At 41.9% G+C, this 15,486-nt stretch overlaps 1 protein-coding gene across 1 annotated transcript; it reads left to right on the forward strand.

The window, feature by feature from the left end:
- Positions 1-5,231: 5,231 nt before the first annotated feature.
- Positions 5,232-15,050, forward strand: pdhb (pyruvate dehydrogenase E1 subunit beta). The gene is made up of 11 exons (XM_040116492.1): positions 5,232-5,409; positions 5,514-5,573; positions 6,562-6,669; positions 7,610-7,672; positions 7,848-7,883; positions 9,210-9,400; positions 10,816-10,910; positions 11,265-11,375; positions 12,518-12,609; positions 12,700-12,841; positions 13,772-15,050. Exons 1-11 carry the CDS (start codon positions 5,269-5,271, stop codon positions 13,915-13,917), a joined length of 1,185 nt encoding a protein of 394 aa, XP_039972426.1. The 5' UTR covers positions 5,232-5,268; the 3' UTR covers positions 13,918-15,050.
- Positions 15,051-15,486: the final 436 nt, after the last annotated feature.

Raw genomic sequence — 15,486 nt, forward strand, 5'->3', positions numbered from 1 at the left:
AAGCAAGAAAAATGCAACTTATTCTTAGAAAATACTCATATATTGTTTTTTTTCACTTGGAAACAAGTTGAAAAATCTTATGGAATCATTTATTTTCACTTTAGTGAAAGACTGAAATTACAGACAAAAATGACTTAATTTGAAGGATGTTTGTTGCAGTTTGATTGAAAGTACAAAGTGAAGGTGGGATCACATCTGCTGTTGATTTTGTTTGGTCTGAACTAGAGGGAGACATTCATTTAAATTTGCTGCGTTTTGCACGAGGTAGAGCGCAAAAGGAAGAGCGGCAAAAGTTCCTAAAAACCAGTTAATCGCAATGCTACCTGCTACAACAAAGGCATTTCCATCCACCTATTTTGTGCACTTTCAGTTTGCTCATAAAAAAAAAAAAAAAAAAACCTGAGTGGAAATGGGGAAAATTGGAGAAAATTTGCCAATGACGTTTCTGTGCGTGGCTGAGGAGGAAAAGTCGGTAAAAACAAAATGCAAAAAAGTGCAATGGAAACAGACTTAACGGATAAATCCTTACAGACATGAAGCATGTGACTGAAGCTTCTACTGAAGGAAGGAAAAGATCAGATCTGTGTAAGACTGTAACTTTCCTTTTCCCGCGTTTCCATGGTCGAGGTTTGACTGGCATCCCCGTCTTCTGCAATGGTTTAATGGCACTGTACCGGAGAATTAGCGCCACCAGCTGTTTACAATATCTCACTGCGCTCAACTCCTAATATTCACATACAGTAATGGTAGTGGATGGAAATGCAAATTAAGTCCCATTTTCTTTTCCTGATTTTCTGAAATTTGTGTTGAAATTTTAATTGGATGTGAGCCTGGTGTCCTCATCCTCTCAGACTTTTCACTCCAGTCATGGAGGGACTGGAGAGTCCAACTACATAACTGCAGGAATTTAGAGATGCACAAATTTGACAAATCCACCATTCTTCTCTCCGGCAAAATGATCGCCATCATAGTGTAACTTCTGCCTCATGTCAATTAGAGAATACCACCGGATGCGTGTCGTTCGGGTTCAGGTTCGTTGAAGTTTTCTTTCTGCTGCACGTGGCAGAGAATGAGCGTAGTGCGCGCCACAACGGCTCGCACAGCCACTCTCTTCATTGGAGATGATGGCGTCGCTCTACGCGATGTCAGACTTGCACTTTTGGCGTGAAACCCAAGTAAGGCAGAGATACCGTTGAGACGTGTCACTCAGCTCTGATTGTACTCAGGGTCTGAAATTAATCTGAAATTTCATGTTGTTGTTTTCTTTTCTCCACCAGCTACTGTGGCATCACATACACCTGACATCCGTGCCGATCATTTTCCAACCAAGGCAGTTGTTGGTTTCAGTTAATATCTATGAAAATCAGCTTGCCACAGAGAGAGAATCCGGCACAGTCAACACTTAGTTCACTGTAGTTTTTTGTCAACATTCCTCCATAGTCGTGTGGTGATTTAAAGTCGCTTGCGGGGACTGTACTTGCAACAGTCCTGGCACGCACCGGAGATTTGAGACCTGTCTGTTGAACAGCCACTTTGGATGCTGCTGCCTGGAAAAAAAGGAAGTCAGTCATGTCTTGGTGATCAGAGAAGTGACGCTTGGCCTTCACTGCTAAAGTCAAACCTGGAGACACAGCAACACGTTTTTTTGTTTGAAAACCACCTGCCACTAACACCAGGGTCTTTAATATTCTTACCCCAGAGCTCAATTTATCTTCGTTTGAGGGTTAATTTCAGACCCTTATTGTGGTGATTCCTCATTTTAAAAAAAAAAATGTTTTTCCTCTGTTTTAATTCTGTTGTATTTTAATGTTTGTTGTTGTCACACAGCTGAGATTCTTTTATTTTATGTGCCATATGGATCCTTGTGCCTATGAAAATCTGTTTTGTATTTTTATTGTTTTGTTTTATTTTTTGTATGGTAAATATTGCATGTGACAATATCATACATACTGTATATACAGATGATTTGTCAGCCGATCATCTGTAATGTATGAAGCCCTGTCCGGTAAGGATATTAATGCTTTAGCACACAGGATGTTAGTATGTGGTTATTGGCTTTGGGGTTTACGCAGGTTGGAGCCATGTCCCTAAAAAAGCCACTAATGATTATTTTCATTATCAATTCGTCTTCGACATGTCAGAAAATAGTGGAAAAAAGACTATCACGGTTTTCCAGGAACCCCGGGTGATGTCTTCATGTCTTCTTTCGTTGGACCAACCGTCCAAAGCCCAAAAATATTCAGTTTACAATTATGTAAAACAGAGAAAAGCTTTATAGAAGCTGGAACCAGAGCTTGTTTGGCATTTTTGCTTAAAATAATAAGAATAATAACAACAACAAAGCACTTTTTAAAATACAAAGGCAACAAAGTGCTTCACAGGACAAAAGAATGAAAACACAGTAAGACTAAAACAATAAGAAAATTGCAGGCCATGACATCAATACAGAGATGAAATGTACTTAAAATAGTGAAGGGAAGGAAGTGAAGAAAATAGGATAAATGATAAAATATACAAAAAGGAACTCAGTGAAGAGCCAGATTAATCAAGTATGTTTTTTAAAGATTCCTCTTAAAAGCTACAAGTGTATCAGTTGCCTTCAAAAGTGACTTAAAACAAAAATTGAGTGTCTGAATTGTTGCTGATTACTTTACTGCCATTCAGGAAAACAATTAATCGACTAATCGTTTCAGAACTAAAAAAAAGGCCACGTGGTATGATTTTCAAAAAAAATGACCCCTCAGTTCAAATGAAATGTCAAATTCTTGGTTTTGTAAAAAAAAGAAAAAAAGAACTTGGACGATAGGGCTCCGTCCGACTGTCTGAGAGGGGATCTTTGCCACCTTCCAGATATCCAAACAGTTTTTCTCAGAGAACATGTAGAGGCGACAGATTCACCCCAGGGTCCGTTAAGTAGCTGTTGTGGAGCTTTTGATCGTATCACAGAGTCTTCCTCGGCAGATGGAGTTTTGCCCAGTTGTCATGGAATCACACGTGTTGTAATTTCCATTGCTCTGAGCTCTTTACGGACCTCTGCTCCATACTTTCCAGCATGGACCTCTGATCCATGCTGGAAAGTATTCCATGGCAACAGGGCAACTCCATCTGCTGAGGAAGGTGCTGTGGTGCAGTCAAAAGCTCCAGAACAGCTGCGACTTAGCTACTACAGACTCTGGGTAACTATAATTAGATTGACAGAATGTCTGATTCTCCGATCAGTGATTTTTTTTTTTTTTCTTCTCCAATCTAACTGTGTCTTTAAGTCCTCATTTCTCCAGCGCCCCATTTGTCCCTCTCACCTGCGACTACCCCGACATACTGTGTGCTAAAGTGTCAGCCTGTGGCGTAGCGGCTGTTTTTTGTTGCGAGTCTTGAGCTCAGGTAAATCCTGTAGTTTTGTGACTCTGATCGTTATAAACCAAGTTTAAGCGCTCAGAGTGTGTGTTTGAAATGGCTGCTCTGTGCTCATTTGTTTTTATTATTCAGTGCAATCCGGTCCAATGCGATGGTCTTCACGTCTTGAATGCTCCCTCAATTGTATCAGAATGTTTCTCTGCAGCACTTTACCCACGAGAGGTGGAAGACAAGTCCAGATGTGTGTTTGTGTTTATGAAAACAATTTGCAGAATTAATTCCCGGAGTCCCAGAGGCAGCGCTGTATTACAAGTAAATTGGTATGAAAAACCACTCTCCAGTGTCCCGGTCATTTACAGTTACCACACACTAGATGCATCAAGTGTTTCCAAGATTTGTCCCACTGTCATCTTCAGACAGAAAACATCTCCTCGACATTTATTGCAGCTGTAAAATGACTTTCCTCATCATCCATATTGAAATAAGAAGTCCAGCAAGCCTGCTGTGATGAAAAGGTAACTGTATCAACCAAATGAACATTTGATTAAAAATGGTTTTAGGAAAAAAAAAATGGCGACTAAGTAGTATTTATTGAAAACCTGTGGCAAGCTGTGTTTTTGAACACACCTTGGAACTGTGGAAGATTCAAAATGCCTAAATAAAAACAGAACAAAACAAAAAAAAGAGGTGAAATACAATACACATTGTAATATACACCGATCAGCCACAACATTAAAGCAAGTAACTGGTTTTAATGTTGTGGCTGATTGGTGTATATCTGTGGTCTGTTTTGAAGGAGTTCATTCTGAACCATTGGTAAAGTGATTTTAAAACTTATTCAGTAGTTCCAATTATTTTCCTTGACTAACTCAAAAAAAACAAAACACCCATCTATTACACCGATTACAACCAGTTATTTAATGTTGTGGCTGATCGAGGTATCTATCTCATTCGCTTCTAAAATGCTCCGCTGTCTTCACGAGTAACTATCTTATCTGGTTCTGTCGTTTGTTGCTGAGCGAGTAGTGTACTTTTTTTTTAAAGAGCTTTTTTAGCTGGTAACAGCTGCCTGCTGTGGTCAAAAAATGACTATATGAGAGTGGTGAGAGTAGCTGCTTTAAGCTGCATATATATATATAGTGCAGCATATAAGGCGTAGCTAAAGAAGTCAGGACTCCCGTTGCATGGACTATAAATTTTATGGCTTTAAAGTCAGAAGTCACAGCAGCAGCTTCATTATCTGTGTAGTACGACCGGACTCAGTGTGTCAGCTACCGAAAGCTTCAACCAGGAACAGGTGAATCAGTTAAAGGGATTAAACTAGTGTTTGTCTTTTACCAATGCCGCCCCCTTTTTTCCCTTTTTTTAATGCATAGAAATGACAGCGTAATAAAAGTGATACAGTAGGACATCATGACTTCAAGGCCACAGTTTGAGCTCAGTGTTATTTATTTATATTTTTAGTTATTAGTGTAGTTACAAATGTCAAGGGGATTTTGAATGAGGTTTTCTTACTGCTGGAACAGAACCCAGAAGTTCTGGTTTCCCTTTGGCCCTATACACTTCAATACTCGAGAGTTTTTAAGTACACTAACATGCGCCTTCGACTTTTTACCACAGAACTAAACATTTTTTAATGCAGTTGTTTGTATTGATGATTTATCCAGGAGAGTTCAATTCCTGTTTAAGCCATCGAAGTGCAAATAGTTGTATGCATGACAATATGATAAAAAAAATCTATTCATTCATTCAGTATTTTTATATTTGTAATTTCTAACATTTAATGTTTTTGTTTTTTTTTAATGCCGTCTTCGGTCTTCCATACATAATGACGGCGCAGCAATGTCCTTGAATTTTTTCTTGCGGTTTCTCCCGCCTCCATCTCCAGTGAAGCGCTGTGATTGGCTCTGTGTCATGACGCATTCCGACCCATACATAAACCGCAGCGCTGATTGGTCGAAACCTACTGACCTCGGTGGAGGCTCCGCCTTTTCTCCGGCAGAGGACAGGTTGAAGATGGCGGCGTCCCTGAAGTGCTTTCTCCGCTCAGGAAAGGTGTGGATATCGTTCGAATAATGTTTATTTTTTTGGATTAGTTTCAGACTGGTATCTTTGTAAGATGTTTAATGTCGATAATGGTGGCTGTCGTTTTTCTACAGAATGCCGTGTCGGCTCTGCGGCGACGGGAGTTTCACAGGAGCGCTCCGGCCGCAGTGCAGGTCAGTTAGCAGCTAACAGGCTAACATTAGCCCCAGCTAACACTCCACTGGTTTATTTTTTATGTTATCTTACTTCGGGGATGTAATGACAAAGTACAGTTGTTGCTGTAAGTTATATCCAGTCGGACTGTGTGCTACCTACTTATGTTTAGTATGAATATCCCGGCTGTTGTCCGGTCACATCATGTCAACCCTGTGATGACCTGTGATTTTCCAGGTGTTTGGCTAAATCGCTGCACCTGTCACATTTTATTTTCTGTTTTACAGTTGTTAACACGCATTTCTCAATACTGAGTTCACGTTTTCAAAGCTCTTCACGCAGTCAGCTCAGCGATAGTCAGTGTAGACTAAAAACTGGATCACCTTTCAAACTCGGCCACCACCAAACCTATGTGTGTTTATGGTCCATTTAGAACGTTTACATACTATTTTCAAAGCTGTTAAATGTTTAAAAAAAAACTAAATTAATTTAAAATAAAACGTTAATTTGCTACATCCTGCTACATCAAAATAGAATAAACTCGCAACAGGGATTCATTCCTCAGTCACCTCTGTGAAAGACTTTCTGTCCAGGATGGTGTCACTTTTTTTCTTCACGGAGGTGGAGAGTTTATGATCAGGCGTCTCTCTTGGACACAGTGCATCCATGATGTCTGGACGTATCTGGAGAAGACTGTCAGGGATGTATCGGGCCTCAAAAAGACTCCTTCCCAGGTGTATTGAAGGGAGGACATAGGGGTGATGAGGAAGAGAACTTGTGGCCAAATGCAAAAGACAGGGGTTGACCAGTGCTCTTGTATTTCTGTGTCTGCAGCTATCCTGTACAAATATGTATAGTGTGTATGTATGTATTTATGTGTGTATACACGCACACAGTGGAGAACAAAAGTCTGAGACCATGGCTTGACATGTGAAAGACTTCATGATGAACTCACTCGTGCCAGTAGTGGGTCAGTACTGACTGTGATGGTGCTGCTGCTGTTGTCAGATGACGGTCCGCGATGCCCTCAACCAGGCGATGGACGAGGAGCTGGAGAGGGACGAGCGGGTGTTCCTGATGGGTGAGGAGGTGGCTCAATACGACGGAGCCTACAAGGCGAGTAGAACCATCAGTAGAACACAGTGGACGAGGTCCGTGAAGACAGTTTGACGCATTTTAGGGCATCAGCTTCTGCTGAGATGCTGGCTAGCCGGTGATTAGCCCTGATAGGGGACACATAGGGAATAAGTCTGGATATCTGCACTCATCTGCAAATTCGATTTGATTCTAGATGATTCAGTTACATCTGATAAATACCAGTGTTGCATAAAGAATTTCTCCGAATTTATCGAGGGGAACTTAAATTTCTTACAAATTCAACAAGTGAGCAACTCTGTGCACATTATAGACTAAACTGTAAACACATTTCCTGGTTATATAACTGTGGACGAAGGATTTATTTTCCTTGGCAAAGGCAAAACAACTAAAACATGATATCTATATATCCATATCCATATATCCAGGATCATCACTGGCTATATAGAGATATAGATATAGATAGAGAGAGAGAGACGAAGGAATTGAGCATTTCTTGTTGCCTGCTGTACAGTAAAATAATATATGTAGCTACAGGCAGTCGGGAGACTTTATACATCGATAAATTTCAAGTGAGACTGGTGCATGCTGGAAGCTGCTTAATCCCTCTGACTTTAGCAAGCACTGTCCCAATCAGTGGCAAGGAGGCGTCAATTTTAGAAAAACTTCCTCGCTGCACCTAAAAAAATAAATTAATAAATAAATTCATTCTTTTGTAACTGGTTAATAAATCCATCAATTATCTGCCACTAATCTGGGTCCAGGTCATGTTAAAGTTGGTTCTTAACTATGTTAATATCACACCAGATTATTGTTACTGGGAAGTACTGACAATGTGATATAAATGTCCATAAATTCATGGACGTTAATGACTGTGGAGAAAGGTCTGAAGTTGGATTCTACGTGGTTTGAAAAGGGTTTTAAAGTCTTAAATTTACAATGTGTGTGTGTGTGTCTGTAGGTGAGCAGAGGTCTGTGGAAGAAGTATGGAGACAAACGCATCATTGACACCCCAATCACAGAGGTGAGACATTCGACTTTTTGAGCTTCACAAATGTTCTGTTGTACATAAAACTGATTCAGGTCTTTGAGAGTCTTTTGTCAGAGTTTGCTTTGTTTGGTGTGTGCTCGAAACACTGGAAACGCACAGGAAACGTTTTTCAGCTGATTAACGCGGCCTCTCTCTCTGTCTGAGGCAGATGGGCTTTGCCGGCATTGCAGTGGGAGCCGCCATGGTGAGTTCCTGTTCAGCCACTTGGCAACACATTCACTCAACACACACGAATCCCTGACTGTACAATCTGATTAATACAGTGAGCATATTTATAATGAACCCTTTGGAATTTGGCTTTCACTTTGATTTACTCTGAACCGTATAAATTTATTCTGAGCGCCATTTCCAAAATGCAAAGTTCTACTGAAAAGCTTTGGCAGTGGGTTGGTTATTGTCTGGTAAACTGTCCTTGTTAAGTTAGTGCAGCTCATAAAGTAACATTAGCATCATTAGTATGGAGAACAGCAAAACAAAAAAAATGGGTTCGGCTGGAAACCCAGTGAATTATATAAATGCTGTACTACAAAAAAAAAAAGGCAGGCGATCAAACTGTTGACATTGTTCAAGTCAAAATGGAGAGAAATAAAAAAATAAATACAACTTTTAGCAAAGAAAAATACACTAAACCGCTGAAAAATTCTTGCACAGTCAAACCCAGTGTGCATGTTATTAATTTTTTTTAAAAGATCTGATTTGAGTAAACATGAGGATAATTAGACGAACACAATAGGCAACGCTATGAATAACTTGGATTTAATATGGTTTCATTTTAATCTTGGACTGAAATATGTGGATATAATTCAGGTTTTGACTGTTAAACACAACGGTGTGTTATCTTTGAGACTCCTTAAACGCATTTTAGAGGGTAACAGACTGCTTTGCAGTAAATACTTTGATACTACAGGTATTATCCACTTCAAAAAAACCCAGCTTCGGGTTTCTGTAGTTCTTTGTAAATGTCTTCTTGGTCGTCATCTTCAAACTTTCGGGTCACTGACCTCGGCACGCTAGAGGTTTTTGCTTCCCTCTTTGAGAAAGGAGGAGGCAAAATACATCATTTTAAATTGAGAACAGAAATGAGTCGTTTGTGCGCACAAATTACTGGTTTGGGTTTTTTTTTTTTTTTTTTTTCCTCCATGATAACTTCTGGGCTCCATACGGACCTGTGACATGTGGAAATACATTAAGACCCTTAATTAGACTGGACATAATGTGGACTGAGTGACGGATCTGAAGAAACTGAGTTGACCCGTGAAAACCTCTACTATTATTACAAGGAAATAAATAAATACCTACATTATCATAAAAAACAAATACCATTAAATTAGTACAAATTCTAAAGAAGGCCATCTGACTACTCTCCAGCAACTCTTCAGATTATAAATGACGACTCATCTATGGAAGCGTGTCAATGTTATTTTGTAAACAGGACTTTTTTTGTTTGTTTGTTTGCCCCCCCCCTCCCCACCAGCAGCTCCCACTAATGTCAATCTGTTGTCCCCTGTAGGCCGGCCTGAGACCCATCTGCGAGTTCATGACCTTCAACTTCTCCATGCAAGCCATCGACCAGGTCATCAACTCTGCAGCAAAGACCTACTACATGTCAGCCGGTCTGCAGCCGGTGCCCATTGTCTTCAGAGGACCCAACGGAGCATCGGCAGGTGTCGCTGCACAGCACTCGCAGTGCTTCGCTGCATGGTGCGTTCGCTCACACCTGATACCCTTACTGTTAGCTCTTTTATTACGATCATAGCAGCTTTGTAAAAACTTGGGTCTCATTTTTGTAGTATTGACAAGACTTTATTGGTCCCGGAGGGGACATTCAAATGTTACAGCAACACAGAGAAAGAGAACTATGAATGAAATGAAATAAACATTTTTTTAAATGAAATAAGAGATTAAAGAAATTAGAGCAGTGACATTTAAAAAAAAAAAAAAAAAAAAGCCATATACAATATACACTCACCGAGCACCTTATTAGGAACAACATACTAATACGCGGTGGGGCCTCCCTTTGCTCTCGTAACAGCCTCAGTTCTTCGTGGCCTGGTTTCCACAAGACGTTGGAAACATTCCGTTGAGTTTCTGCTCCAAGCAGACATGATTTCAACACATAATTTCTGCAGATTTGTCAGCTGCACATTCATGCTGCCAATCTCCCGTTCTACCACATCTCACAGATGATCAATTGGATTCAGATCTGGTGACGATCTGGGAAGGCCACTGAAGTTCACTGAACTCATTGTCATGGTCATGAAACCAGTTCGAGACAACTTTTGCTTATTGACATGGTGCATTATTGTGCTGGAAGTAGCCATTAGAAGATGGTAGATTGTGGCTATAATGGGATGCACATGGTCAGCAACATTACTCAGACAGGCTGTGGCATTCAGACCATGATTGATTGGCATTAAGGGGTCCGAAGTGAGCCAAGAAAACACTCCCCACACCATTACAACACCACCAGCAGCCTGGACTGTTGACACAAGCCCGGTTGGGTCCATGGATTCATGCTGTTGATGAGAAATTCACATCCTAACATCTGCGTGCTTCAGCAGAAATCCAGATTCATCAGACAATATCTGTTCTTGGCTGGCAGGGGTGGAACCCGACGTGGTCTCCTGCTGTTGTAGCCCGTCCGCTTCAAGGTTCGACGTTTTGTAAATTCTGACATGCTTTTCTGCTCACCACAGTTATTGGAGTTACCATAGCCTCTCTGTCAGCTCCAGCCAGTCTGACCATTTCTTCTCTGACCTCTCTCATCAATAAGTTGTGTCCGTCTGCAGAGCTGCCGTTCACTGGATGTTTTCTGTTTTTCATACCAGTCTGAGTAAACTCTAGAGACTACTGTGTGAGAAAATCCCAGGAGATCAGCAGTTTTCAGAAACACTCAAACCAGCCCGTCTGGCACCAAACAATCACGCCAAGAGATCACATTTTCCCCCATTTTGATGCTTGATGCGAACATTAACGGAGGCCCCTGACCTGTACCTGCATGATTTTGTGCACTGCACTGCTGCTACACGATTGGCTGATTGGATAGTATGATGAATAAACAGGTGAACTGGTGTTCCTAATAAAGTGCTCAGCGACTGCGCTGTCTCTGTCTGCAGGTACGCTCACTGTCCAGGTCTGAAGGTTGTTAGTCCCTGGAACTCAGAAGATGCCAAAGGTCTCCTGAAGTCAGCCATCAGAGACGACAACCCTGGTGAGAGCCACTGGTCACGTTCTAGTATTATAGTTAACACTGGTACAACCCGTATGAGTTCCAGCACGTTGCATAACATTACCGAAGAGACACTTATTTTAAGATGAGTGCACTTTCAGTGCTACTTTGGCTGCTGTTATCACAGGAGACAGACCACGTGACTGGTTATTTCTTCAGAGCACTAACTCACATAGTCACATCTGGGAGGAGTAAAGCTTACGTGTGCGTGTCAGAGAGGCAGCTACATCTCCATCTTTTCAACATCTGGCTAGAATGCGTCTCAAACCAGGTTTGAGCGGTCGTCTTCAATGCTTCGTGTGTGTGCATGTGTGTGTGTGTGTGTGTGTTTTGCAGTGGTGTTCCTGGAGAACGAGCTGATGTACGGCGTTCCCTTCGAGATGTCGGAGGAGTCACAGTCCAAAGACTTCACCGTTCCCATCGGCAAGGCCAAGGTTGAGAGACAAGGTGAGACTGACTCAGGCACCCGGGACACTGCTCCATCGGAGTCTCTGTGGCCTCAGAGCTTCAGCTCAAAACCAAACTGCTCCTTGAGTAACCACAGTGTATCCGTCCGCCCGGTGCTTCCGTGCAGCATCTCCGACAGCTTGAGTCGCCAGATGTGGTTTGTGAGGCCAGGTTTCGGTTTTGGTCTTTGTACAAGTACAGTGGTACCAAACAAGGAAAACCTCAGCGCGAGGACAAGACTCCATGAAGTCAGTGCGCCCAGATGATGTTCAACGACAAGTAGTTCCAGCAAGTAGATCGCTGTCATTAGACTGATACTGATGTTGTTGTCTAAAGCACATGAGTGCGTTTCCAAAAATGTTGAACTGTTCCTTTAACTTGTGGAAATCGCAGCAGAGGCTGAACAGTCAGGGACAGCCGTCTGTATAAGTGTTACACAGAGAAAATAATGAAATGTTGATGATTTGCATATCAAATTACAAAGGGGGTCTTTTTTTTTTCTGATATTTGGGGGGAAAGAGAGAGTAGGGTCGATGAGGACGATGAGACAGAAGTGACCTGGACGTCAGAGATCCGTCACTCTGATCTGTTTCTAGGTGCGTTTCCATTCACCTTTTTTTCATGAGCATTTTTAAGTTGCTCATAGGAAAACCTGAGTGGAAATGCTGAAAGTTTTAGGGGGGGTTGCAAAAAAAAAGTTTTTATGCTTGGCTAAAGTGGAAAGGTTGGTGTATCGATTAAAAGCAAAATGCAACAGAATGCGATGGAGACAGACTTGGCAAATAAATCATGACGCACATGAAGCGTGTGAGTTATACGTCCACTGAAGAGACAAAAACTATATCTCCACCCTGTTTTCTACTAGGTTTTTTTTTTTGTTTTTTCTTTTCTCTTTCAATCGCGTCATTTTGTTGCACTGTCTTCTTCTGCGATGGCTTAATGACGGCGGATTGGCGCCACCAACTGTTTATCTTCACACACAAGCTCCTAATATTCACGTAACGCTAGCGGATGGAAAACGCGCAATAACTCAATTCTTTTATAGATTTTCTGGAAATTTGCTCCAAATCTTGATGGAAACCTGACCTTTTTCACCCTTGCGCTCCCAAACCGACTCTTTCTCCTCCTCCTCTACATTTCAGGGAATCACGTCACTGTGGTTTCTCACTCCCGGTACGTCAGCCATTGCCTGGATGCCGCCGCGGTCCTCGCCAAAGAGGGAATCGAGTGCGAGGTAGAGGAACACACCTGTAGATACCTGACACAGTTGACCCGTGCTCAGTGGTCTGTTAACTACTTCCTGTCTTGTCTGCCTGTGCGTCAGGTGGTCAACCTGCGGACCATTCGTCCTATGGATGTGGAGAGTATCGAGACCAGCGTGATGAAGACCAACCACCTGGTGACGGTGGAGGGCGGCTGGCCTCAGTTCGGCGTCGGGGCTGAGATCTGCGCCAGGATCATGGAAGGTGACGGCAGACTGACTTGACGCATCAGCTGTTTGTAGAATGTGTTAGTGATGGTATCCAATCAGAAAGCAGTCGACAAGGTAAACAGGAACTCAGCATTCATCAGGAGCTGTTAGAGAACTTGGAAAATAACACGTGAGTGAAACAAGCGCGGTAATAAGTGTGTAAGCGAGTCCTTTGTGAAGGTAGGCACCGCTTTATTTAGTGTTTTATATTTATATCCAGAGGAATGTGTATTTCAGACTAACTTGATAAGATCACAGGCGGGTCACAGTGAGAGTGAAATAACATTTAACATTAACAATTTACAATTACAATTAAAAGCTTTAAAAAAAAAAAGCTGATTTGCTTTCTGGCGGCTGAGAGTTGGATGAGAAGATCGATGCCACTTCCGCGTCTGTCGGGTAAATATGAGGCTGTGGCCTGCAGCCGTTAGCTTAGCTCAGACTGGAAACGGGTGGAAGCAGCTAGCCGGACTGGATGTGGTCCGGCACAAAACCCCGTCTTTGTACGGATCAAATGAACAAGATGGAGCATGTCAATCTGATCTTCTGTTGTACCGGTAGGGGGGTGCGGTAACAGTTGGACAGAGCCGGGTCTGCTGTTTCCAGCCTACAGGCCACATATCTCTCAGCCAATAAGCATACTTTCTAAAAATGTTGAACTGTTCCTTTTTAAAGTGGCTGCTGGAGCTTTTTGTTTTAATTTTTTTTTCTCCACCTCAAATTATCCATTTTGTATGTACCTCTGTTGCGTGTTCTGATCCGTCAGCGAACTCTAAACCCGATTATCTTGATTTTTAAAGATTTTGCTGCGTCACAAAACAACAGCCCCCTTCAGCAGTTGGAAATATCAACAGCGAGCTTGGAACATTTGGAAATTTGAAAGCACTAAAATCAAAATCTATAACCTCTCGTGTGTGTTTTGTAGGTCCTGCCTTCAACTACCTGGACTCTCCGGTCACCAGAGTGACGGGCGTCGACATCCCCATGCCGTACGCCAAAATCCTGGAGGACCACAGCCTGCCGCAGATCAAAGATATCATCTTCTCTATCAAAAAGACCCTCAACGTCTGAGACGAGCACGCACACGCACACGCACACACACACACACACACAGGACAACCGCACCCGAGTCCTCTTTGTCTTGTTCACACAGACGGTGGAAACGTCATCTGGCAAAATATTTGAACCATGTGTAAATACGGCGAAACGCTTTCCTTTTAAAATACTCCAGAGTGTAAATTTTCCAGCCAGATGTTGGTCAATGAAACGCACAGCTGTTAAACCTGTACCCAGAGCAGCAGACACACACAGAGTCCGGTCAAGTCCGTCACAAACTTCACCGAACTCTGCGCGTAGCTCTGGTTGCTCTGTCCACTTCCTCACATTCAAAATAAAAATTTGCTCTGTCCCCCAGATTTTTCCGTATTTTCGTTTTCCGGTACTTTGGGCGACGACAAAACTGCTGAGTGAGCACAAAAAAAATGTCCGGATTTGATCAGTCTGCGGGTCTGAGAGGCGGCAGGGTCAGAGTAACCGTGTGACGTTAACCTCCTCATCCCATCGGAGGAACTCTGTGTTCAGATTTAAACTTCCTTTTTTGAATACTGACTGAAATGTGTTTGAAAAACTGGAGAATCGAGCAGCGTTCGGTATCAAAAGTAAAAAGCCCAGTTGGATTCTTTCATTTATTTCCAATTTTTTGGAATCAGATATTTCCTCATCTAAATTTAGGCCAAGTTCTTTTCTTTTTTTATAACACTGAAATTTGTTGATGTTCTCCAAACTAAAGAATGGAGAAAAAGTACTGACGCACTCAGAATCTGACGAAACATGTGGTGGAAACAGAGCAGATTTCAGACTGAGCAAAAAGTGTCTGAAGATCTGAGTGCGAGTCCCGAGTTCATCCCGGCGTGCTCTCAGATTTAGACCTGCAGACTGATTAAACTTCATTTTTTTTTGTTTACTCTTGGTCATTGTGTTGGTAATATACTCCCATGTTGTTTCTTAACCCCCAAAACAGATTATACTATATTAACTCAATTTGAACTCGGTCGGTCTCTCAAAGCGGCAGCGGGGAAGAATGAACCAGCCGAGTGGTGGAGGTGGAGGGTGGTCAGGAATATTTATTGTAGCTGCAGCAGCTCTGTGGATGTTTTTGTTGCTGTAAATGACTGTTACAGAAATAAAAACCTTTCAGTCCTTCATGCCGCTTCCATCCTTCACACCAAACCAATGGTTTTGTTTCTCTTCTTTTATGATTCAGGCCTCAACTGTCCAGTTATTACCAGTGGTGGAAGAAAGACTCAGATCTTTTACTTATGAGTATTTTTACATTGTTGTATTAGTACTTATTACAACCTAAGCAAAGGTATAAAAGCATTACCAGCAAAATACTTCAAGTACAAGTACTGGTGACTTTTACTGTGACTGATATTATTTAATATTACATGGTTGGATTGTTAATACTGACGTACTAATGTGTTAGCAGCAGGTCCAGTCGTGAACCTGAAAAGAGAAGAACATTTCTGATACACTTTCTATTTCTATTCATTTTTTTTGGATTCTTCCCTAATCGTTGATGTTATTCGGGAGATATTGGATAATTTACCTCTTTTGGCCACAAACATTCTTCACCCTCCA

The sequence above is a fragment of the Xiphias gladius genome, chromosome 21, assembly GCF_016859285.1.
Source record: "Xiphias gladius isolate SHS-SW01 ecotype Sanya breed wild chromosome 21, ASM1685928v1, whole genome shotgun sequence".
NCBI lineage: Eukaryota > Metazoa > Chordata > Actinopteri > Istiophoriformes > Xiphiidae > Xiphias > Xiphias gladius.